Source organism: Anomaloglossus baeobatrachus, chromosome 1 (assembly GCF_048569485.1).
Source record: "Anomaloglossus baeobatrachus isolate aAnoBae1 chromosome 1, aAnoBae1.hap1, whole genome shotgun sequence".
Lineage (NCBI taxonomy): Eukaryota > Metazoa > Chordata > Amphibia > Anura > Aromobatidae > Anomaloglossus > Anomaloglossus baeobatrachus.
In genome coordinates, this window is record NC_134353.1 from 781,436,307 (window position 1) to 781,463,888 (window position 27,582).

The 27,582-nt window shown below is 41.2% G+C and overlaps 1 protein-coding gene across 2 annotated transcripts in view; it reads right to left on the reverse strand.

The window, feature by feature from the left end:
- The window catches only part of PRDM6 (PR/SET domain 6), a 214,329-nt gene that overhangs the window by 16,411 nt on the left and 170,336 nt on the right, over positions 1–27,582 (reverse strand). For both annotated transcript variants that reach the window (XM_075341874.1, XM_075341873.1), the window contains exons 5-6: positions 24,088–24,212; positions 23,614–23,956 (exon numbers count right to left, since the gene is read on the reverse strand). In XM_075341874.1, coding sequence (XP_075197989.1) covers positions 23,614–23,956; positions 24,088–24,212 — 468 coding nt within the window. The remainder of the gene's footprint in view (positions 1–23,613; positions 23,957–24,087; positions 24,213–27,582) is intronic.

A 27,582-nucleotide genomic window follows, 5' to 3' on the forward strand; every position in this document is an offset into this window, starting at 1 on the left:
GAGGTGATGTTGGCAAACACTCAAGAGTTTTGCTCCAAGTATGAACTTTCCATCTGGATATACTATGGTGTTTACTACAATGTTTCTACTAAACATTCTTTTATTTCTGCGCTACATAAACTATTTCATTTATAGCACTCCACTATTTTTTCTATAGAAGAAAAATAAGCCAAAACTAATCCACGAGCCCAGTATGGTTTAAAAACAACATATAACATTTACTTATCTATCGATCTCTCGCATTTCTTATATCGCTGCCCAGGGCCCTTTATTTCTCTATTTTCAAATTATTGTGGGGGCACTATGGGATGATTGGCTGCTGTGGTCAAATGTACTTATGACAAGAATAAGATTTGTTTCCCAGTTGTTTGAACATGTGACTGTTTTCAAAGGACACAGAATACAGGCTGCTATTGAAAGAGGCAGAAACGGGCTGCTATTGAAAGAGGCAGAAACGGGCTGCTATTCAAGGAGGAAGAAACAGGCTGCTATTCAAGGAGGCAGAAACAGGCTGCTATTGAAGGAGGCAATAATAGACTGGTATTGAAGAAGGCAGAAACGGGCTGCTATTGAAAGAGGCAGAGACAGGCTGCTATTCAAGGAGGCAGAAACAGGCTGCTATTAAAGGAGGCAGAAATAAGCTGCTATTGAAGGAGACAATAATACACTGGTATTGAAGAAGGCAGAAACAGGCTGCAATTCAAAGAGGCAGAAACAGGCTGCCATTGATGGTGGCAGAAAGAGGCTGCCATTGAAACGGGGTGTGCAGTTTTTCCTCTTATTTGTTCTTCCCAATGCTGCACACACTGCATCTTTTTTTAATCTGACATATTGGTATGAGAGATATGGACCTTTTCATTTAGTGCAAAATTTGATGTTCTTTAACAATGGGTGTACCTTTGTGTCTTTACACTGCTCTGCATTATAATCCTGAGAGCACAGCCCCCTTGGTAAAAACCATGAGCATTTTCACTAAATAAAATAACTCATATCTGCAAAAACTGTCCACTTTTGACCTTGTAACAATGGTGGGTGTGGACCCACTGTGCCATAGGCTAGGCTTACCCTAGAGGGGTGTGACTAAATTATTTCCAAGTGTTCACTAAACCCTCTGATAGTGAGGATAGCTTGGGCCGCTGGTAGTCACCAGATACCACCCCAGGATAGTCCCTGGGATTGCAGCAGCTGATCTGTGGGTCAGAGACACAGAAGCTAGGTACAGGCGGACTTAGGCAAAAGGCAAAGTCAAGCAATCCAAGGTCAGAGCAGGCAGCATAGGTTCAGTAGATGTAGCCAAGGTCAGGAGCAGAGAAGATGGGATAATTGAGCAGGGAAGTCAGGTCAGAAAACGGAAGAGATGATTTAGGAAGCACCTAGCAGGAATCTAGACTGGAACAGAACTAAAACCTAGATCAGGTGAGGAGTGACAGGAGGAGCTGCCTCATAAATTATCTGCTGCTTGATGACAGGTCAGGAGCTAAAACTCAACCAGAGATGGTGGGGTTAAACACCAAAAGGAACTGGCAGCACCTCCCTATAGCCAGGTGGGGCTCTCCAGCAGTAGGAAGATGCAGCAATGGGGACCCATTGCACCATGGGCAAGGCTTAACCTGCAGTGGTGTGACTAAATGACTACCAAGTATTCACTAAACCTTTTGATAATGAGGATAGGCTGGGCCACTGGTAGACACCAGATACCATCCCAGTATAGTCCCTGGGATTGCAGCAGCTGAACTGAGGGTCAGAGATACAAAAGAGAGGTACAGGCGGACTTAAGCAAAAGGCAAGGTCTGGTAATCCAAGGTCAGGGCAGTCAGCACTTGTTCAGTAGATGTTGCCAAGGTCAAGAGCCGAGAGGATGGGATAATAGAGCAGGCAAGCCAGGTCAGAAAACGGAAGAGACAAAATAGGAAGCACCTAGCAGAAATCTAGACTGGAATAGAACTGCACACTGCTTGATGATAGGTCAGGGAACCAAAACTCTGCCAGAGCCAGTGGGGTTAAACACAAGCAGGAACTGGCAGTGCCTCCCTATAGCCAGGTGGAACTCACCAGCAGCAGGAGGATACAGAAGTGTGGAAAGACTACAGGAGGCCGCTCAGAGAGACAATCTCTCTGGAGAGAACAGAGCAGTTACCACAGTGAGTAGAGTGGTGTTTACAAACCAGTAAGCATGAGTGACCGACATGACAGACCTGGTGAAAGCTTCCCTTTTAGTGAGCCGCCCTGGCAAAACCAGGGTGTCACAGAGGTTTGCATCCATCTTTTCGGTGCAGATCTCACTCTCCCTTGGGGAGTTTAAACACAGTGACACACAACACCAGTGGGCGGAGCTGAGAGGTCTGAAGTGTCTGGGAGGAAACTATAAAGGGAGTTTCCAGTTGGCAGTGAGCAGTCAGTCTGCAGGAAGCGTAGAGTCTGGAAGGAGCTCCTGTGGGGAGCTTGGGAAGAGGGGCAGTAAGGGACTCAGGAACAGGCCAGCCGCTTGTGGGACCCGAAGTCGACCGGGACAGGGTAGTGGCCCCTGGGGGCCGACTGTCGAGACCCAGTCAGGACCTATGCACGTCAGATCTCAGGCAGGAGAAGAGCACCCGTATTACACCCCTGAGTGAGGGGACCGTCCTCACAGCAGCCGAGGGCACCAGTTACCAGCAATTTGGTTTACAAAAGACTCTGGGTTTAATGATGAACTCACCACATCAGCGTTTACTGACCCTCCACATCAATACAGCCTCATCCAGCACCAGGACAACCGAGCTGTGAGTGTACTATTCCTTGCAATCCCTGCCACCACCACAACTCCCAACTGGGCCCCGGGACTACAACTCCCCTACCCGTGGAGGGGATCCCACCTTGCTGCCCTGCTTCATCAGTCCTGGGCACGGTCCCCAGAGGCAGCGGCGGTGCCACCATCTGATCACCGCAACCCACAGGTGGCGTCACAGATAATTTCCCTTGTAAATAACACATTTTCACTTGTGGGCGGTGGACCGCTGCTCGAGCCTGGGTCTGGTCCCCACTCGAGCCACAGTAAAGCACCGGATCCAAGCATCCTTGAGCAGCACCTTAGCTACGGTCTGGCCCCCGCCCGGATCATAAGCCTTCATGTGGTAACAAAAACTCTCCCACAGCTAAAGGTAACTATAAAGATTTTTCTAATCAGATCCTGCCAATTTCAACTGTAAAATAATGTCTTCAGGGACAAGTTGACCATGCTCAACATCTCCAACCATGGTAGACGGTGACAGGGTGAGATTTTACATCTCCAATCATAATATTTATTGCAGATAAGCAATGTTAGGAAGTCACCAATACATCTTTTACTATGTAAGAGTATGTGCAAACGTCCTAGATTAGAAGCAGAACATTTTGCTATAAATACTAATATATTAACAGGAAAAATGCAACCTAAAATACATGTCTTTTTGCAGCATATTTTGCATGTGTTTTTTTTGCTGATTTTTCCCACTCATCATTATGGGTGAAATCTGCAGTAAAAATGCAAGGAAAAAATAAGCATTTTGCGAATGAGACTTCAGAAATGTCATTCACTTTGATGGAACTAGGAAATCTTTTGGGTTTTGTGACTATACTTTGCCGAAAAAATATGACAAATACATTGTAAGCTCGTGAGCAGGGCCTGACTCTTCCTGTAATTGTTGTTTATTGTCTGTACATGCCTCCACTTAGTTGTAAAGTGCTGCGGAATATGTTGGCGCTATAAAAATACAATTAATTAATTGATTAATCAAAGATGCAAAAAGTTTGCACATACCCTTAGTGAGGAAGCTGTCAAATTATTTTCAGCAGCTTCATCAATAAACCAGTTATAATGTGAGTTTTCAAAACTAATTATCACTTATATTTAAGATTATTGCTTATAGGATTACGATGTGAAATATAGTCACTCCTGTAATCTAATACTAATATAATACTAATTAGTCCAATTAGCAAAGTGCTAATGTGAGCATCCAGTAGAAGAACCTAAAGGATGACAGTATTGAATACATGTGGAATGCCTGGATGCTTAATTTGTTTTATACTTTACCATCGAATGTATCTCAACTTCTATTACACAGGTCTTGTAGATACTTTACAAAGGAAACCAAGCGTATAATAAGAGGCATTATAAATTAACCTGCTTGACCTTGCTGTCAACTCTGAACACAGTTTTAATCAGTGCAAGTTTACAGGCAGCTCAACAGATTCTTCCATGCAGAGCTTGAGTTTTGTTACCATATCAATGCTACATCTGAAACATAAAATCCCTACAAAGGGCTCAAACATGCACAGTGTACAGTACTAAAGGACACCTATAGAAGTGCATTTGGCCTTAAGGCCCCTTTACACACTGCAACATTGCTAGCGATATCGCTGTAACGTCACCGGTTTTGTGACGTAATAGCGACCTCCCCAGCGGCATTGCAGTGTGTGACCTGGCCCCCGCTGTGAGGTCGCTGATCACTACAAATCGTTCAGGACCATTTTTTGGTCCTTTGTTTCCTGCTGCGCAGCATGCATCGGTGTGTTTGACACCGTTACAACGACATCGTTAGCGACTTAGAACCCAGCCCATAGGCATGCTATAGCGTTCCTTTTCCCGCCCCCTTACCTCCGATAGGTGGTCGCTGTAGCATTCTGATTGGGTGGCTTTCACTGAAAAGGAGGCAACTTTAGCGCTTCCGTCATTTGTTTCAAAGCTACCTTGTTCCTGAGCGTGCTGGTTTGCGGATCATTAGAGAGTTCTCCAGTCTGCAATACTATAAAGCCTATACTGTAAGCATCATTTGATTGAAGCTGTATTGATGCTGTATAGATAAACCAGTGTGGAGACGCCACACAGAGAACTCTAAAAAGATCCGCTAAGCAACAGAAGCTCAGGAACAAAGGATATACAAGCGCGACTTTTGCCAATCTTTCCAAGCTCGGGGTCACCAATAAGAACTAACTAATGATCACCAATCGGAGCTGAAGGGGGTGTGTAAAAAGGACACCTAGGTGGCTTCAGCGCCGAACACCACGCCCCTAACATAGGTGTGAGTCATCAAAGAGCTGCCGTGTGACATGTCCCCAATGACCAGCGAGGTCGTTCTGCAGGTCCGTATCGCTGCTGCGTCATTGGCCAGATCTGCCTGTTTGACAGCTCACCAGCGACTGTTTAGAGACTTCCAGCGATCACGACCAGGTCCGGATCGCTGGTGGGATCGCTAGAAAGTCTCAGTGTGTAAAGGGGCCTTTACTGTACTTCCATATGCATACAATATCATATGAAAACATACACAGTGCAGAAAAATAAATTGTGTTCATGAATGAGTGTATATGATTCCCTGAAAGCATTGCTTCAGCCCTACAGCGTATAAGGCCTTATACTGAGAAATTATTTACACTGATGAGCAAAAGGTTAACAATGTTCTGAACTTTTTACTTTCAGGCTCTATATCTCACCATCCACTACAGCTTTGAACTTGAGACTACCTCCATTTTATAGACAATCATCTTGACTAGCTCATACATACATTTGACTTGCAACTGTTTTGCTCCTAAAAATCTAAATTTTAGTTTTTATTATTTTGTTACTATTTTATAAATCCAGTTTTGGCTATCAACACTGCCTGAATCCTTATGGTCATGCTCTCGATCAGATCGAAGCATGTCTTGACCGAAAACTGATTCCAGGTCTCTTCTACATGTTCCCAATGTTGATACATGCTGGTCGGCTCACTTGGGTATGGGTAGACCATGTGCCAGGATGATTCCCCAGAACACAGTGGATCTTGAGCAAAGAACGAGAACTGACTGTGTTAGAGAGTTTTACTTTACTAAGGGTGTAGCAGAAACATCTCTGAGTCACACAAAAGAACATCCAGTAACAATATAACACACCTGGTAAGGATTGACCAGAACCCCTGTGCTGCCCAACCAACATGAACCCTGAATGTTCCAGGCAATAACGCAGCAATTTACCTAACTGATGCTTCCACCTAAAGCATAAGACAATACGTTAACCTATGAAGGATGGTATACGTTAACGAGTGCACACGCTTGCCCTTCAGACCACAACAGTTTACAAACTTATCTTGCCTCTAACCACCCTTTTCCTCTCTCCCAGGATGTTATTTCAAATGGAAATTTTGATTAATAAAATGAATACAGTCTCTTTAATGTGAGTGCTTTACGCATGGTTACAAAAATCTGTTCTTACAAGAATCAAGTGTAACTAACTACTTTTGGTGCCAAATTCTGAGTCCATGTGCACACTCCCATCAGGTTTTTCATGACAGGGCCTGAGCTCAGGACTTACATTTCAAAGGGTCTTGCAGATCTTCAAAGAGGAATGTAGCACTTGTCACACACAGCACAGATCACATAACAGATGATCAAGAAGGCCCCACAACAGTTAGGACATGTGTCTTCTGGATAATGTGACTTTGTATCCAATCATAGTCATCCCCAATGGAGCTCTCTCCCTCACTGACGGATGTAATTGGAACAGGATCATGTTTCCGTGGGATATCAAGGACACCATGGCAACAGATATCGCTCACACACATCCTCCCTCTTTCCTCCCTCTTTCTGATGATCAGAATTACTGCTCTTCATCATGAAGCCTACAGTGGAGTATTAAGATATGCCATTGGGTCTATGCAAGAGACAAAAGAAACCTTTTGTGGACAGAGCCAGCACTACAAGTGTATTCCTCACCATCTCACATGTATATACTGATTTTTCTTCAACTCTACCCAAATGTGTTCAATTAGGTTGAGGTCTGAGAAATGTGGGGGCGAATCCAGCACCTCTACTTCATTATCACTGAACCATTTCTTTGCCAATCTCAACCTATGCCTCACATCATTGTCCTACTGGAACACTATGTATTCCTTTTCATATGAATAGTTCTCGAGTATACAAAGTAACTCGTCTTGTAGGATACTCACATTTAACTCAGAATTTAGACCACCATTGATCCTGTAAAGTATCCAGTGCTTTTGACTGTAAAACACCCCCATATCATCAGCCTTCCTCAACCAAACTTGACAGTTCCTTCAATTTTTTGATCTGTTAGCCTCTTTTTCTCTTGTTTCCTCTAGACCCATTTTCACCCATCAGAGACTAGTCCTTTGACTTTCATCTCATCACTCCAAGTCCCCCGTTTACAATCTTCTACTGTCCAATTTTCATAGTTTTTTGCAAACTAGAGCCGAAGCTTCTTATGACAATATTGAAGTTGAGGCTTCTTCACCCTTTTTTTGGGCCAGACTTGTGTAATGTGGATCGCATGGTGCTTGCATGGATGTCAGGGACCTCATTATTACAAAGGATACGAGCCATCTCCATTGCGGTGTGTCGTGCCAGAACTGATACCTTGTGATGAGCTGACTTGTTGACTACGATATTTTGCCTGAACATCCAGTTCTTGGCTTTGAATGAATGGACGGACTTTATTTTTTATTCTTCTAACTGTCATGGCACTCACATGAAGCAGTTTGGAAATTTTCTTGGCCAAGTGATCACTATTGATGACCTGGATGATGTTGTTTCTCATTTCTTGGGAAATCTTCATGGCTGCTCCTCAATTTGAACCAGTGACCTTGCACTTGGGAATCAGCCTAATAACACAGTGCAATATTAGAAATGTGAGAACAGGTTGTAATTTGTAGTATGCAGGAAGAAAAACACTCTTCCACCACTAGGAGCAAAACAGTCACAATGCAGTGACATGACAAGAAATTGCATATGCTAAATAGTTGCAAATTATTATTATTGCAAATAATTGTTAAATATTTGCAAGTTACATTTATGTATGAGATCCAAGATGATTGTCTATAAAAAGAAAGATAGTCTCACATTTTAAGCTGTAGTGCATGGTGAGATATGGAGCCTAAAAATCAAAAGTTCAAGATGTTGCTACTCTTTTTCTTGTAGGTGTTTATATAGGCTCAATAAGCAGAATCCTGTGTGTATTATTCAACACTACCACACATTATTTTCTATGCACGTTTCTACACAGATTGTTAGCCTTTATGTAACTTAACTATAATATGATATATCAGACAAGGAAGCATTCAACATAGCAGATCGAGAACTCTACTGTTGTCTCAGTGACTTATATAACTCCATAATAGTGAACACATCAAACCACTATTCTCTATATTAGACGGCTATAAAACATCATGTTAGTCACTGGACTATTTGTCATTGAGACTTGATTGTTTTTGATTATTTTTCTCTACTACAATATTAATTCATATTTAATGTTATTTTTATGATTTAATATACTAGTCTTTAAAGGGTTATTCCCGATATAAGTTAGCCCCTATCCAAAAATGGCGAAAACTTAATAATGTCTGAAGGTTCAACCGATTAGACCCCCAGAGGATTCGAGAATGGAGCTCTGGAAATCAGGCTTCATCTTGACTGGGTTTCAAAAAAACTTCCCATCTGATAGCAATGGGCAAATGCTATCCATGGACAGGGGTATCACCTAGTATATACATAAGGGCATATTTGGACTTCTTTTATAAAAATTTTAGAAAAATGTAATATATCAATATCTAATACTCTTTTTATAGTAATCCTAATATCTGACCTATTTACAATAATTTGGTGAGCGCAACATTCTAGCACATATTTGCATTTTAATATTTTTTTTACACTTTTCATCCCATGCCTCATACTCACTATTTCATCATTCACATTTACTTACAGCACTAACGTAAACACACACTTTTGACTTTCACACTTCCTCATATACCCACTCCCTAGACCTCATTGTATCATGCCCCTTTTTTTTATAAGTTTTATTTTTTTTCCGTTCACCTTCAATTTATCTATGGCACTTCATTAACTCACTCATAGCCATGTTTTTTTCATATGTAATGTATAATGATCATTTATTATTGATTTTTAATTCACATTATATTTTTTATCTCATACATGTCCAATTCCCACTTTTTCACTGCACTAACATACACACACACTTATGACTTTCACACTTCCTCATACATTCACTCCCCAGACCTCCCCAGACCCAGACCTAGGTATCATGCCCCTTTTTATAAGTTTTATTTTATTTCCGTTCACTCTAAATTATCTGTGGTCACTTTATTAACTCACTCATAGCCATGTTGTTTCATATGTAATGCATAATGATTATCTATTATTGATTTCTAGTTTTTATTATATTTTTAATTCCATATATGTCCAATAGATCTAGCTTTGCTCTTATACCTCTATTTCTTGTACATTGGTAAAAAATACTTTGGGTTCCGATGCTTTCAGATCCCACTAATTTCAGATTACTAATCTTAGCATATTCGCCTATTTTCCATAGCTGCACGTGCGCACAGGGGTGTTGTCACCTCGTTGACTTCCGCAGGGGTCGGCAACAGGGACGTCAATCATCAGCCGCCTTCTGTTTCCATGACGGTGGTTTCCTGCTTGCGTCCAAAGTCCGCCAGCCCAAAGTTAATTGTCACGGGGTCTGGTCACAAGACCTGTGCGCCATCACATCCAGCAATCCCTGAGCGGCAAATTTAAAATCCCTCAGCGCCGGTCCTTGATACCATTGCGTTTAAAACCACCAGCCCTGGCAACCCACTCTCACATGTATACTGAAGGGCCCCTGAGGACGTCAGTACGATGAAATGCGTCGGGTAGCAGGCACACAGATATAATAGACCCTGGTCCCGGGTGATTATTCAATTCATCACATCGTGCAGATATGTCCCTTTAGCTGCATTATTATCACCAATACTTTACACCTTCATTCCAGCAACACAGATTTCCAAGGCAGATTTTACTATTGAAATACATAGAGTTTCCTTTGTTGTTTATATGCCAGTCTGGAAACCTGGTTACTAGCAATAGGCACTTTACATAAAGGGACTCAGTAGGATTACACCCCATTGTCACTTGCAGCAGGCACCTTATGTAAATAAAATTGTATTTGTACTGTTAATTATATGTCATTCTGGTAACCCTTATACCATTTTGTCTTTTGCAACAAGTACTTTATGTGATCATTTTTAGCACATATTATTCATACTATATCATTACGTGCAGCAGACACTTTATGTAAAAAAAAAAGTCTGGTGGCTATTTATTATTCCCAGTGGTCCTCTATTAGCATTTTCTGTTGTTACCCTTTTGAGAAACCCTGTCTTGTGTAATTGTGTTACCCTAGGCATTGTAACATTAATAGAGAATATTTCCATTCTATTTTTAATTTTTATAAATAAAATACTTATTTTAATCTATGCTTATGCGATGGTGTTTTGACCTCCATGGACAGCATATAAAATGCGCATTGCTATCACATGGGAAGTCTTTTTTTTTTTAAACTCAGTCTCTGAATGACACCCAAATTAGGGATTTATTTTTTTATTATGTTTATCTTGACTGGTGCTGTTGTATATGCAGAACATATTCCATCAAATAAATTGAAATTATGAGAGAGTTAATATTGCATGTTATTGTAGACAACAAGTATCATTTCTGGATAAATAGGAGAAAAGGAGATATACTGGTGGGTTATCCTGTGAGGTGTCCTTTGAGGTGTGAGGAAACTACAAACATCTGGTCTTCTCACTACACCCCATTAACAAGTAACTCTTATTTAGAGGTCATCTATCTCACTAAATCTCACTATTTCATAATCTAGTTCTTCGCTTGTTGTGTGTGATACAGACGATCTTCGCCCCTTTTTAGTTCACTAACACCAAAAACTTGGCATCCAACTCTGTTTAAAAGTGTTACTTATAAAATTGTCAGATGCAGATTATTATTTCTTGCTGAACGTAGATCTGTCTTCCCATCAGTATTGATTGTAACTCGCCATGAAAATGCTGCTTCTGAAAACATAGAGAATAAGAAGCCATAAGTCAATTTTATTTATAGGATTTTACATCTCAGAGTGGGAAGATCTGTTCTTGCACCGTCTGCAGTTTAATGCCGAGGTCCCTGTTTTTTCTTTACTCTCTATTGGAAAGAACTGAAATATTTTCTTCTATATTATGATAATATATTGGGAATCGTGTTCTCACACATCTGAGTTATGAATTCAGCCCATGCAATTAGTGCCTTACAGTAGTTGTTTTAATGTGTGCATAAATCTCCTATTGAAATCCTGTCACATAGGCCATTTTTGGTGTTATAGAACTGCTCTATCTGGTAGGGAAACATTAGTCATTTGAAGAAACATGAGGTGCTATATACACTCAGCGCAATGTTACAAAGCGTTTATCTGTGGCCAAGTATAAATGCGATGTCACCAATCAATGACTTGTAGCTTAAGATAATAATGAAGATGTGTTCTTTTTTTCATTACCAACTCTGTCATATGGTAGAATCACTGCTGGGGGTTTTCAAGCTTTGCAGTGTGCTATTTATACCTTGGCTGGTTCACCAATATGGTATGAATCCAACTGCAGGCTATAAGAAGTAATATGGTGTATACACATACTGTATACTGTATGTGAGAAATATGTCTACTTCTATTTTGACACATGAAAATTAGAGTAAAACACACTGGAGATCTTCAAGTAAAATGAAGTAGTGCGAAACTACCAGTGTAGAAAGCCCAAATATCATGAATGTTGGACCATTGTGGGAGCTGGATCATAGAAGCGTTTTCTTCAGATCATATATGAAATCATTGTTTAGTTCTTGGAATAACATTGAGCAGTGTAGTGTCTATGTTTATTTCACTTTTTTTTTATTATTTTGAAGTCCTGACTAGTGATGGGCGAAGCCCCAATGCTCGGAATTGGAAATGCTCAGGAAACTCACCTGAACTTTTTGTAAAGTCCGAGTTCGGGGTCGGAGATAATGCGAACTTGTGTCCGAACATGGACTTTACAGTTATGGGATGGGGTGGGGGTGCTGTAAAATAAAGAATATAGTTAATAAAAAACATTGTCATTATACTTACTGGTCCCACCATGCGTCCTGCAGACCCGCTGTCTCCCAGCCGCTTTTGTTTCCAGGTCTGATCATTAACTTGCCTCTGTTTTCACTGCAATACATGTCACTTGGCAATCTTCGGCTTTTTTAACCATGTTCGCAGTGACGTCAGGGTTCACCCGAGTCCATGGCTTGGCCATGGACTCGATTCAGCTTTGACTGTCATTGAAAGTGTCAGCCTGCTTCAAGCTCTGTAGAGACACTTGTCTGTACAGAGCGATGAAGCAGAGCTGACATTGCTCTCCCTGTAGACTACATCAGACTAGGGATTTTTTTATAATAAATATGGAGTCTCTAAATGTTTTTTGTTTTATTTCTAATAAAAAATATTGTTTTATGTGTTGTGGTTTTTTTTACTGTTTACTAGAAATTCATGGTGGCCATGGCTTATTTGGCGTGAAACCATGAATTTTGGGCTTAGTACCAGCTGATAATACAAAGCTGGCCCTAACCCAATTATTACCCAGTGTGCAACCACCATCAGGGCTGCTGGAAAAGCCAGGTAAAGCGCCTGGAAATGGCGCTAAGAAACAATGCGCCATTTCCAGGAGTGGCTGCGGCCTGCGGGTTTTAGCGTGGGGGGCCCAGAACGCTTGGACCTTACCACGCAGATAATCCCAGCCCCCAACTGCCTGGTCTTACCTGACTGACAATCAAAATACGGTGGGAGCCCACACATTTTTTTTAAATTATTTTTTTAAACAATTAAAAAAAAATAATGGACTTCCCTGTATTTTGATTTGCCAGCCAAGGTAAAGTCAGGCAGATGGGAGTGGCAGCCCGAAGCCGTCCACTTTATCTGCGCTGAGAATCAAAAATACCGTGGAGCGCTACATCATTTTTTAAAATGACTTATTTATTTTTACATTATTATATATTGTATATATATATATATATATATATATATATATATATATATATACATATATATGTATGTATATTTGTTTATATGTACTGTATATATACTATATATACAGTATAAGTATACATATATATATATATATATATATATATATATACTGTGTGCAGAATTATTAGGCAAATGAGTATTTTGATCACATGATAATTTTTATACATGTTGTCCTACTCAAAGCTGTATAAGCTTGAGAGCCAACTACCAACTAAGTAAATCAGGTGATGTGCATCTCTGTAATGAGGAGGGGTGTGGTGTAATAACATCAACACCCTATATAAGGTGTGCTTAATTATTAGGCAACTTCTTTTCCTTTGGCACAATGGGTCAGAAGAGAGATTTGACGGGCTCTGAAAACTCCAAAATTGTGAGATGTCTCACAGAGGAATGCAGCAGTCTTGAAATTGCCAAACTTTTGAAGCGTGATCACCGAACAATCAAGCGTTTCATGGCAAATAGCCAAAAGGGTCGCAAGAAGTGTGTTGGGCAAAAAAGGCACAAAATAACTGCCCATTAATTGAGGAAAATCAAGCGTGAAGCTGCCAAGATGCCATTTGCCACCAGTTTGGCCATATTTCAGAGCTACATCGTTACTGGAGTATCAAAAAGCACAAGGTGTGCCATACTCGGGGACATGGCCAAGGTAAGGAAGGCTGAAAAGTGACCACCTTTGGACAAGAAACATAAGATAATAACGTCAAGACTGGGCCAAGCAATATCTTTAGACTGATTTTTCAATGGTTTTATGGACTATTGAAATGAGAGTGACTCTTGATGGGCCAGATGGATGAGCCAGAGACTGGATCAGTAAAGGGCATAGAGCTCCACTCCGACCTAGACGCCAGCAAGGTGGAGGTGGGGTACTGGTATGGGCTTGTATCATCAAATATGAACTTGTGGGACCTTTACAGGTTGAGGGTGGAGTAAAACTCAACTCCCAGACCTACTGCCAGTTTCTGGAAGACAACTTCTTCAAGCAGTGGTACAGGAAGAAGTCGGTATCGTTCAAGAAAAATATGATTTTCATGCAGGACAATGCTCTATCACATGCATCCAACTACTCAACAGTGTGGCTGGCCAGTAAAGGTCTAAAAGATGAAAAAATAATGACATAGCCCCCTTGTTCACCTGATATGAACCCCATAGAGCACCTGTGGTCCCTCATAAAATGTAAGATCTACAGGGAGGGAAAACGGTACACCTCTCCCTGTCTGGGAGGCTGTGGTGGCTGCTGCATGTAATGTTGATCGTAAACAGATCAAGCAACTGACAAAATCTATGGATGGTAGGCGGGAGGGCGGGGGGGCTGGTTCAAATTTGGGGACACAACAAAATAACAGTAATATGAACTAAAGTCTAACCATGGCTGTGTGCGGCTGCAATAGTTCTCTAATCAGCCGAAGGTAGCGAAAATACCTGTGTGATCCACACCTCGTTCTTTTTAAGGAAATCCGTGTTCCCACGTTGGCTGTGGACAGACGTGTGCGCTTGTCTGTTATGACCCCCCTCCGACATGCGGAATACACGTTCAGATATAACGCTTGCCGGAGGGCAGGCCAGCACCTCCAAGCAGAAAGGGCAAGCTCAGGCCAGGTGACCAATTTCGAGACCCAGACGTTAAAAGGGACAGACCCATTAGATTTCACCTCAAGATGCATGGGCATGTAGTCTTGCACCATGTTCTGAAAATGTTGCCCTCTGCTGATTAGTGCTAAACTACATGTTGGTGCCCGATATTTTGGTGTGTTCATGATCTTTTGCCAAAATTTGATGAGGCCAACCCTGCCTGGAAACATGATGCGGGTTCCCAAGCTGCTTTGGTGCCTTGTTTCTCTTCCTCTTTCTTCTGCTGACTCCTCAGTGTCAGGTGGAAATGCTGTACTTAGTGCCTGCACCAATGCAACCTTGTATTCCTGGACAGCTATGGGCTGCCACCCTCATCTGCCTGGCTTTACCTTGGCTGGCAATCAAAATTCAGAGAAATGTGGGCTCCCGCCATATTTTGATGGCCAGCCAGGTAACCCCAGCAAGCGGGGAGCTGGAATCCTTAGCGCAGGGTGGTTTAAGCTGTCTGGGCCTCCCCCAATTACAGCCCCCAGCCGCCCCAGAAAATGGCGTATTCATAGAAGTGCTATTTTCTGACGCTTCACCTGGCTTGTCCAGTGGCCCTGATGGTGGTGGCACGCTGGGTTATAATGGTGTTAAGGCCAGCTTTGTATTATCAGCTGGTACTGAGCCCAAAATTCATGGTTTCAAGCCAAATAAGACATGGCCACCATGAATTTCTAGAAAACAGTACAAAAAAACACAACACTTAAAAACATTTTTTTATTAGAAATAAAACAAAAAACAAAAAAAAACATTTAGAGACTCTATCTTTATTATAAAAAAACTCCTTAGTTCAACGTAGTCCACAGGGAGAGCAGTGTCAGCTCTGCTTCATCGTTCTGTACATACAAGCGAGAAGCAGGCTGATGGTGATAGCCAACGTTCAATCGAATCCATGGCTAAGCCATGGACTCGGGTGAACCCTGACGTCACCGCGAATAGAGCCGAAAAAAGGCAAAGACTGTCAAGTGATGAGCAGTGCAGTGAATACTGCCGGAAGTTAATGATTGGACCCGGAATCAGAAGTGGCTGGGAGATAGCGGGTCTGTAGGACTCATCGCGGGACCGGTAAGTATAATCATAATAATGTTTTTTAATAATTTGCTTTTTTTACAGCCCCTGGACTCAAACTGGACCCGAACTGTAACACGGGTTTCTCAGGAAAACCCATGTTCAGGACCTTGTGCACGAACACTATGTGTTCGGTACAGGCCCATAACTTTACAGTTCAGGTTCGCCCATCCCTACTCCTCACCCCTCTTCAGTTTTGTGATATTTTATTGATTTTATGGTAATTTATCTTGTAGGATTATAGTGTTGAGTGTGGAAGGGATCAGTGGACCTTTTTATTTCATCCATGTAACATTTTTATCCATTGTGAATTAATGTGAAATTTTACAATATCGCTGGATTGGGTTTTTCTGTCTGTATCACTGAACTTACAGTTTTTCCAATCAGAGTGTAAAGTATGTAGCTAGGGCTAGGCTGTCTCTTTTCCTCCAACTACTTCTACTTCTTCTTGTAATGGACAATATCGGTAAACTGTTGTTATAAATTTAAACCCCACTCATACCCCTTTTCAATCATGGTAGTAGTAGGCTTTGAGAGGAGAACCTGAAGTTCACTTTCTCATGGGTCAACATTGCTTCTCTAATTAGGATTAGAGATGGGTGAGCACTAATATGCCCAGTACTCATGTTGACCAGGTAAGACACTCTGAAAGTGCTCGAGTAATGAGTATAATGGAAGTCAATGATTGAGCAATTTGGCTCTCCACCCACATACAGCCAGCCATAAGCAGAGCATTTCTGGTGGGAGGGTGTTTTTTTCTCTTTTGATACACTACATCCGAAAACATTGTTTCAACCCTACTGAGAGCCACTCAGAGACTGTCTATGGCCCTCCCTGCGGTGCCTGCTCACATCATTCAGTGAAGCAAGCCTGTGCTTTGTGGTCATTGTTTCACAGACAACACATTTGAGCACCCGCAATACTCGGCTGAGCACTGCGACTAGCCGAACACCCCAATGCTTGATCGAGTGCCAAACAGTCGTGAACATGCTTGCCCATCACTAATTAGGTACATTCCATTTTAGAGACTCTACTAAAGTGTAGTTCATGACCACTAAGTTCAACTTGTCAATCTTACCATTCACATTTGCTAGGTTACATTAAAAAATAAATTTAATGAATATTGTATATTGTGCATACAGAGATCCATGGATACCCCCATTCATACCTCTATAAATTCTAAACTTTGTGAAAAAGCCTTTATGTGAAATTCGAGGCATACAAACCTATAATGTTTGCTCATAGGTCCTTATGATATTTTGTATTATGTATACATAATACTGAAGTCTTTATGAGCTTTTATTAAAATAAATTACTATTTAAAAATGTTTTGTAGCATTCTACATATTAGTTATACAAATATGAGTCTACAATATCTCTTATTCAACTAGCTTATTTTAATTAAATATTTACTTTTTTCTTAAAAAAAGGCAAGCAAGACAGAATTTCAAATTAATTAGATTTTTTTTTCTCGCTTGCTAGCTCTCAGGATTGTCAGATAAACGAGCTTTGATGCATAAATAATGACTATATTATATCCATGGTGCCACTGGCCAAAGTACCAGAAATTCTAATTCACTTGTTCAGCTAAATTTCATCTTCAGTTCACAGCCATAAAATTCCGTATTGACAAACGTTCAAACCAACTTTGACTCTAAGGTATCTGGTCAACATTTTTCTTCTATATGGATATTAGTTTATTGAATAAATGGCATCTGTTTTCCTCCACATCACCGCTAGAGCAGGTATATCTTTTTGACAGCTCTACACGATTTATAGCTTTGCATGCTCTGAAGAAAAATAGTGCTAAGCAAAAAATTCCAATTCATTGCCTCTTAGTACTTAATTAAGTTCCTACACACTGTACACCGCAGGTGAACCCGGCATTGACTGTCACATAAGCACTGAGATGCAAGACATTCTCTCTCTGGGAGACATAAAAGCATTTATAGAATCTCGGCCTGATGTTTTCTGCCTATGACTGTCATTAATCTATTCCTGTATGATGGCCATGAGAAAATAAACTATAAGTCGCATATACAGACTCACTGTTTTAAAGTCACTTCACCTATAAATTGCATTTTCAGGTTATTATGAAATAGATGAAGAAGGCTGTTCCTCATTTCAATGGGAGTCGTTTACTCTAGCAAAGAAGCATTTGTGCTACAATGACACAGAGTACCTTAGCTCTTAAAACTATTAATGTCTTGTTAACACTGCAGATTTCGCATAGGTGCACATACCAAAAATTCTGGATGTCTATGAAAAATATCCAATGTCACAAAATGTACTACATCCAACAAGAAAAAATAATCTTTACCTTCAAGACATATCATTGGTACAACCTGTGCAGCCGCACCGGGGCCTAAGAGGTAAGGGGGCCAATTTTTACCTCCAAAACAGTGGGAGTGGTGCATTTTGATAAATTACTGAACTGAAAAGACCTCATACACTGTTGTGGCATAGGCAAGTGTGGACAACTATTCAAAATATATGGTGGTGTTCCCATTTTGCAGAAACCAATGGAAATAAGGACTGGACATGATGCTTTACAACATACTCGATCCTTTTGTTCTCACAGCAGAGTGATGTCTTACAGTGGCTTAAAAAGGACCAACCACCAGAATTTTCATATATAACTTTAGTTGTGAAATCGGATGTACACTTTCTGAAATATAGGCAAGTAAAGTTTGTGAAATACACTGTTACTTGATTGATAATGTGCTGCAGAATATCTAATAGGTGGGTCAGGTTTTGCTAGTTATTCCTGAGCCTGGCTGCCTGCCTGTCCTTGCTCCCACTGTCCTTCCGCCCTCCGTCCTGCCCCTGTAATAACAGAAACGAGGCAGGAGGGACAGGCGGCGAGACAGGTGTGGGAATAACTAGCAAAACCCAACCCACCTATTAGATATTCTACAGCACCTATCAATCAAGTAACAGTGTACTTCACAAACTTTACTTGCCTATATTTCAGAAAGTATACATCCGATCTCACAACTAAAGGTACGGTATGTTTAGAATCAGTATGATAGCACTGACTTTAGTTTATATATGAAAATCCTGGTGGTTGGTCCTCTTTAAGGACCATTTCCACTACATGACTATTCCAGCGTTTCTAGAGACGCCCATTTTATAATAATCTTATAGTCTAAACAGGCTGCCAATCATCTGATTAATGAGCAAGATGCAGACTCATTAGGGTAAATTATCTTTTGTTTTCCACAAAAGATCATCTTTTTAAGCATCACATTGCCCTGTGTAAATAGGATCTGTGCTTCTGAGAACAATGGCAACTAATGCGTACTGACTGATTTATGCCATATCATTCTTTGTGCATCTGAATGTGAATACACAGGCTCTTAATTGATCATCAAACAAATAGCTGATCAGCGTTTTTGTTTTGTGTCTCTAGTCAGCAGGCATAACCCAACCCTTATGGCCCCGTCACACACAACGAGATCGCTAACAAGATCTCTATGAGATCGTTGCTGCGGCACCATTTTCGTGATGCAGCAGTGATCTCGTTATGTGTGACTCCTACCAGCGATCAGACCCCTGCTGTGAGATCGCTAGTCATTGCTGAATGGTTGGGACCATTTTCTTCAAAGGCGATGTCAGGCTGGGCAGGATGCATCGCTGTGTTTGACACCTACCAACGACCTCCTAACACAGTCCCAACGCCCGCCGAGATCGTTATACAGGTCGCTGATCATTACTGCATCGTTGGTAAGATCTGACTGTGTGACATTTCACCAGCGACTTCCCAGCGACTTACCAGCGATCCTTATCAAGTCACATCATTTTCGGGATCGCTGGTAAGTCGTTAAATGTGACGGGGGCATTACTCTCATCTCCTTATTTACAAGACATACCGGAAGAGTAGCTTTTGACTGAACAAGTATTTGGCCAACAACTGTCTAAAATGTCTGGTCACCATAACACTTCAATCAGATTTCATTTAGAGGGTGTATTATACACATGTCCAAATGTCTGCTTTCAGGATGTAACATTAGGACCTCCAGTGGTGCCTGAGCCAGCTTTACAGCAACACAAGCATCTATCAGTTTTTTTTTGGCCCACAAGAGAAAATGATTCAGAGACCCTCCTTCCATAGCTCTGTAAATTTGCTGTCATCATTGCACACACAACATGGATGAATGGATAATTGTGAATGAACCCATAGGAAATGAGATTGTCCCCAACATTAGTGTTAGAGTTCAATCAAGGAAAATATAAATGTTTCCCTAAATTCTTCCTAAGGGCCGCTTTACACGCTACGACATTGCTAGCAATTGCTAGCGATGTCAAGCGCGATAGCACCCGCCCCCGTCGTTGTAACGAAATGTGGTGATCGCTGCCGTAGCGAACATTATTGCTACGGCAGCATCACACGCACATACCTGTGCAGCGACGACGCTGTGACCGGCGAACCGCCTTCTTTCTAAGGGGGCAGTTCATTCAGCATCACAGCGACGTCACAGCAGCGTCACTGAACCGCCGCCCAATAGATAAGGAGGGGAGGAGATGAGCGGCCGGAACATGCCGCCCACCTCCTTCTTTCCTCCTTTTCCGGTGGACGCAGGTAAGGAGATGTTTGTCGTTCCAGCGGTGTCACACATAGCGATGCGTGCTGCCGCAGGAACGACAAACAACATCGTTACTGCAGCAGCAACGATAATTGGGAATACGGGGGCATATCACCGATGAGCGATTTTGAACGTTTTTGCAACGATTCAAAATCGCTCATAGGTGTCACACACAATGACATCGCTAAAGCGGCCGGATGTGCATCACAAATTCCGTGACCCCAACGAGATCGCTTTAGCAATCTTGTAGCGTGTAAAGCCACCTTAAGCTGAATTTTCTGTTTTTTTTTTCTTTTGATGTTACTTGTAGACATGACTCTATACACATTCTAGTAATATCCAGCATGCCTCTTCAAATGAGCTCTCATTAAGTTATTAACACAAGATGCATCCAAAAACCACACTACTATACCTTACATCAATGTAGTTTACCAAATGCTTGTCAACATTTTTACCCTTACACAGGTACATTTCTTACTTATATCTGTAAAACCACTCAGACATTATCAACCACTTAAAAACTGCACTGATTTTCAGTCTAACCACGACAGAGTAGTTTCTGATTAAACAGCTGATGATATACAATTCAGACCAAAAGTTTGGATACACCTTCTCATTCAAAGAGTTTTCTTTATTTTCATGACTCTGAAAATTGTAGATTCACATTGAAGGCATCAAAACTATGAATTAACACATGTGGAATGAAATACTTAACAAAAAAGTGTGAAACAACTGATAATATGTCTTATATTATAGTTTCTTCAAAGTAGCCACCTTTTACTTTGATTACTGCTTTGCACACTCTTGGCATTTTCTTGATGAGCGTCAAGAGGTAGTCACCAGAGATGGTCTTCCAACAGTCTTGAAGGAGTTCCCAGAGATGCTTAGCACTTGTTGGCCCTTTTGCTTTCACTCTGCAGTTAATCTCACCCCAAACCATCTTGATTGGGTTCAGGTCTGGTGATTGTGGAGGCCAGGTCATCTGGTGTAGCACTCCATCACTCTCCTTCTTAGTCAAATATCCCTTCCACAGCCTGAAGGTGTGTTTGGGGTCATTGTCCTGTTGATGGTCCAACTAAACGCAAACCGGATGGAATAGCATGCCGCTGCAAGATGCTGTGGTAGCCATTCTGGTTCAGTATGCCTTCAATTTTGAATAAATCCCCAACAGTGTCACCAGCAAAGCACCCCCACACCATCACACCTCCTCCTCCATGCTTCACGGTGGGAACCAGGCATGTAGAGTCCATCCGTTCACCTTTTCTGCATCGCACAAAAACACAGTGGTTGGATCCAAAGATCTCATATTTGGACTCATCAGACCAAAGCACAGATTTTCACTGGTCTAATGTCCATTCCTTGTGCTCTTTAGCCCAAACAAGTCTCTTCTGCTTGTTGCCTGTCCTTAGCAGTGGTTTCCTAGCAGCTATTTTAACATGAAGACCTGCTGCACAAGTCTCCTCTTAACAGTTGTTCTAGAGATGTGTCTACTGCTAGAACTCTGTGTGGCATTAACCTGGTCTCTTAACTGAGCTGCTGTTAACCTGCAATTTCTGAGGCTGGTGACTCGGATAAACTTATCCTCCACAGCAGAGGTGACTCTTGGTCTTCCTTTCCTGGGGCGGTCCTCATGTGTGCCAGTTTCTTTGTAGCATTTGATGGTTTTTGCCACTGCACTTGGGGACACTTTCAAATTTTTCCCAATTTTTCGGACTGGCTGACCTTCATTTCTTAAAGTAATGATGGCCACTCATTTTTCTTTACTTAGCTGCTTTTTTCTTGCCATAATACAAATTCTAACAGTCTATTTAGTAGGACTATCAGCTGTGTATCCACCAGACTTCTGCACAGCACAACTGATGGTCCCAACCCCAATTATAAGGCAAGAAATCCCACTTATTAAACCTGACAGGGCACACCTGTGAAGTGAAAACCATTTCCGGTGACTACCTCTTGAAGCTCATCAAGAGAATGCCAAGAGTGTGCAAAACAGTAATCAAAGCAAAAGGTGGCTACTTTGAAGAACCTAGAATATAAGACATATTTTCAGTTGTTTCACACTTTTTTTGTTAAGTATTTCATTCCACATGTGTTAATTCATAGTCATAGTTTTGATGCCTTCAATGTGAATCTACAACTTTCAGAGTCATGAAAAGAAAGAAAACTCTTTGAATGAGAAGGTGTGTCCAAACCTTTGGTCGGTACTGTATATGTCCTAAGACTTACATAATAAGATCAAAATATGTTTCTTAAAATTGTAGTCGTTCAAAATATATTTATACAGTGGGGTATATTTATCAAGATAAAGGTTCCAAAATACTGTCTTGCAACATATTTGTGATGTGTTTTAGACACCTTTCACAACTTGTCTGTCTAAGGAAGAGTTCTCCAACTCCAGTCCTCAAGGCCCAGCAACAGTGCATGCCTTCAGGATTTCCTTAGCATTGTGCAGATGATGGAATCATCACCTTTGAAGGTGATTAAATTATCACCTGTGCAATACTAAGGAAATCTTACAAACATGCATTGTTGGTGGGCCTTGAAGACTGACGTTGGGGAACACTGGTCTAAGGGGTGTGACCTCGCACAAAAAGGGCCTGACTTATGAGAAAATGGGTGTGGTGTGAACTGCGACACAAAGCACCAAAATATGCAAAAAATTTGGCGCAAAGTAAGTCAAGTAATAGGTGATGTAAATGTAGACTATAGTCTTAAATTTCTACAGGTTTATTAAACAACATGAACCACATTGATAAATTTTGTGCATTATACGACTGTCTAGTTCAAGTTTGCTCTAACTGAGTTAGATTTGATAAATATTCCCCAATGTTTTGTAACATTTTAATTTTTTTTACCTTTATGTCACAACTACCTAAATTTCCCCTAAGTTTGATCTCTGATTCAACTTTCATTGGAAGGGTCCTGTTTTTAAACAAAAATCCTAGTATGGACTACCATCATGTCATTTAAATGTGGGTGAACCATCCAGATCTCCCCAAAAGTGGTAAAATGTACGGCTCAGATTTTGAGGCCTAAGTTACTAATCGTATCAATCAAGTTGGAAATGTCAAACTATTGAGGAACAAATTACAAAACATTTAGTACTTAAAAGAAAAATTTTGCTGAAATATCCCATACTAATGGGTCAGAAGTTCTCAATCTTAGCATTTACCATTTGGATGACTAGATGTGGGCTCTATTTTTTAAAATTATACTTAGTCAGGCCTTAAATGACTGTGATATATTTATTCTACTGAATGCTTTAATTTTAGGGCACAAAGGAGTCCATGTTCTGGAGAGTAGCAACACAGCAAGTGCCCATAAAAATCCTATGAACCCTGGACCCATAGATACACTTTCAGGGATGATAGAATCTTATCTCTTGGTAAAAATGCCAGTAATTGCTTCTCATTAATCCTAATATACTGTAACTAAAGCAACCTTTATGACATTGCTCATGTCATCTTGTTTTACCTGTCTGGATTCTGGGTGCATACGTGCATCTGTAGTAGAATCCTTTGGGTAAAAGTCTTAAAGCATTGTCCACATTTCCATAGATGCCAGTCACTGAATTCTGAGTTGAGTTGGCTTGTTGAGGTTGGGCTGGCAAGAACTCGTTGGTTTTTTGCATTAATCTGGTTATATCCTGTATCCAAAGGCCCAGATTTATCCAGTAGAGAATAGTTTCTATTGCATGGAGTCTGTGGAAAAACTATGGACCTCTGCAATGTAGAAGAAGGCAACTTGCCATTTTTGTTGAAGGATTGTAGAGTGTCTTGTCTGGACATGGCTTCAATAACAGGTGATGGGACGTTCACTACAAGACATAAGGTTTTTTCATTGTTAAATACCGCAGTCACAAAATACCATAAAAAATATTGTCTTCTAATCAACTCAAGTTACGAGAAAATCATCCAGGCTATGACAGCATAATGAATAATGTCTTACAGTTTTCATCCTGAGCGATGCATTGTAATGGAATCCCAAAGAACGACGTGTAGCTGTCATTGTACCACACCAATAGTTCTGTGCCCCGAGGAATGTCAATACAAGCTCTGTAGAATATGCTTGATCTGGTAAAATAACAGAAAATTAATCATATTTGATCTATTTACTTCCTTCAATCACTTCAAAACAGAAAAAAAACGATTTTCTGTTGGAGACAGCATCAAAATAAAAATAATTTTTAACCATTAAAATACAAATAGTTTATGTAAAAACAACACAGTCCACACCAGACATTTTCATTGTCTTGAAAGGTGACACAGTAAAAAAAAAAAATACAGTCTTCTTAAAGGGAACCTATCACCAGGTTTTTCCCAAATAAACTGAGGCCACCAGTAGTAAGCCCTTATATACAGCATTCTAGAATGCTGTATATAAGTCCCCAAGCCAATCTGCATAGCATAAAAAAGACTTATGTCATTCACAGAGTTTCCTCCATTGCGCTCCTGCACATGGCTGAGGGCAAAGAAAAGTATTGTTATGTGCATGCACGGACGTTCTTTGACCTTTCCTTGCACCTGCACATTACAGTATTTTGCTCGGCACTGAGCAGAGCAAAGAGAAGTGCGTGTGCACAGGAGTGCAATGGTGGACACTGTGTGAGTGATGTAGGATGCGTCATCCACACAAAGCAAGGAAAGAAGACGAAGATCGCTAGAGGATAGGAGGTGCCGGTTTAAGACCAGCGATGCCCACCTGCCTTGCAGGTGAGTACAATAAAAGGTGTTTTTTATGTTATACAGAGCGGCCTGGTATGCTGCATAATGCTGTATATAAGGGCTCACTAGTGCTGGCTGCAGCTTATAAGGGAAAAACCTTGTGACAGGATCCCTTTAATAGGGTTCTTAGGCAGCACGTCTTTGGCAATCAGTATGTCTCAAAGGGCTCATTTCTGTAGTTAAAGACAGTATTAACTTTTAGTAGAGAAACAAAGATATACAGCATAATTTATAGCAGCAGTCCCTAATATGTCCATGTTGTGTGACTTGTAGCAGACTGTCAGCTTTGTACATAAGAATAAGGTTTGTCAAACAACTATAAAGGAAAGTTCTTTAGATGATAACTTTTGTGAGCAACCATGCGCAGAAAAGCAGTTCTGCTAGAATACTGTTGGGGAGGGAGGATAAATATACAGTAGCAGACTGGAATTAGGATGAAAATGCCAGTTAGGCATGTGAATGTGATCCTGTTTCACTCGCAACCATTCAAGTCTATGGAGACGATAAAAACATCACATTGCTCTCGCGTTACAGCGGAGTGCAATGCGATTCTCGCATCAGCCGGCAACGGAGGAGATAAATCCCTCCCTCTCCTCTGCAGCGCGGGCCCCCTCCCTCCGTAGCACCGGCCACCCCCTCTGCAACTGTGGTCTGATCGGACCACAGTCGCATGACACTCGGCTCCTGCTGTGCTGCGAATGTCAGCTGAGTGTCATGCGAGCACTCGCACTAATCCCCATTTTGCCCCAGCCTTAGAGTGGGTGCTTGAAGTTTGGTGTCATAGTTTGGAGAATGTGATTGATGCAGATAATTGCGGGCATAGACCAAAAAAGGTCGCTGTGCAAGAACAGTATATGGGCCCTTTACAGTTCAAGAGCCCATCATAATGCAACAATCTGTGGGTCTGTGACAAAAGTTACTTTCTATTTTGTAGCTGGAAGTGGGCCTCCTTACATATTTGGCCCCTATATCATTACACGGGTTGCTCCAATGTTTTGTCTGTCCCTGAGACTATAATTTCCTGCATATCACTAAAACAAATATTAATGTTGTAATCCTGCAGAGAACACAGGGGTTAATTTTGAGCTTATCTGCTCCAATTTTCTGAAAAATGTGAAGAAGACGTAATTATCTTTTTTGCTGTATAGTAGACAGAACCATGAGTGGAGGTCTCAGTTGCAGAGCTGCATTACAGGCAGACATAGAACAGAAAGTAACATGGCTGATCTCCTAGGATATTTTTTGTAAATTTTAGGGGTTTGTTTAAAGGAATTTTCCTAGAGCTATTTTTTAATCCATAGCAAACAGAAACACTTCCTTTTTACCACTGCCACTCATGCCAACTATCTTGGCATCATCTCTGAGTGATTGGCCGCAGCAGTCACATGCACTGTAGTTGTGACCACTGAAACCTGTCGACAACTACTGGGGGCAGCAGCAGAGAGTCAGCACTGAACCTGGTGTCAGTGGGTAAAGTTTTTTCTTTTGTTTTATTTAAACAGTGGAAGATGATGGAAAATAAAATATTTCTTGGACAAGCCCTTTAAGGGAGCACTCCCTTCGGTCTTCTAAGCTAATTACACAAGTCTGCAAAGGTAAAATTGTTTGAAAAGTAAGAGTTGATTTTTATATACTTTATATACTTTATTTATATTGCTATATTCAGGAAAAATATTGAAAAAAATTAATCGAGCACAGTTTTGTCACAAACATTGACTCATTATTCTTATTTCTTGCACCATACTTTGACCGCTTTGCGTGACCTTTTGTGGTCGATTTTATTGTCATTAGATTGTTTACAAATAGTAATGAGCGAGCCTGCTCACCACTGTTCGGCACTCTATCGAGCATCAGGGTACTCGGGTACTCGCAGGTGCTCAGATGTTTCATCAGTGAAACAATGACAACAATGCACAGGCTTACATTCACTAGATGATTCACAAGCACTTCAGGGAGAACAATTCACAGTCTCTGAATGGCTCTCACTGGGGTTAAAGCAATCTTTTCGAATGTAGTGTGTGAAAATAAAAAAAACCCGTCCTCCATTCCCCCAGAAATGCCCTATATATGGCTGGCTGTATGTGGGTGGAGAGACGAATTGCCCAATCATTGACTTCCATTATACTCATTACTCGAGTTGAGCACTTTCAGAGTGACTGACCTGTTCGACTCGAGGACCGAGCACACGAACATTTTAGTGCACTGCTATCTATAGTTAAAAATTAATGGCCGCTTTCACCCTAGTTTCAACAAGCCACAGTTTATTCACAGTTCGAGTGTAATGATTTAGTCAGGGAATTGGATCTTCCTAAACATTCTGCAGAACTTTTAGGCTCTAGACTAAAGAAAAACAACCTGCTAGATCCTTGTATCTCTTTTTCATGGTACAGAAATAGAAAAATAATTCATTCTATACTTTTTTCAAAATGGTGCTTTAGGCGGGCTAAGTAGCAGGTGCGATGTCGGTGGGGTCAAATTGAAAGTGACGCATATCCGGCATCGCATGCGACATCGTAGTGTGTAAAGCCTAGATGATACGATTAACGAGTGCAAAATCGTCATAATCATATCATCGGTGCAGCGTCGGCGTAATCCATAATTACGCTGACGCGACGGTACGATGTTGTTCCTCGCTCCTGCGGCAGCACACCGCGGCTTCCATAGGATATGCGGAAGGAATGAGGTGGGCAGGATGTTTACATCCTGCTCATCTCCGCCC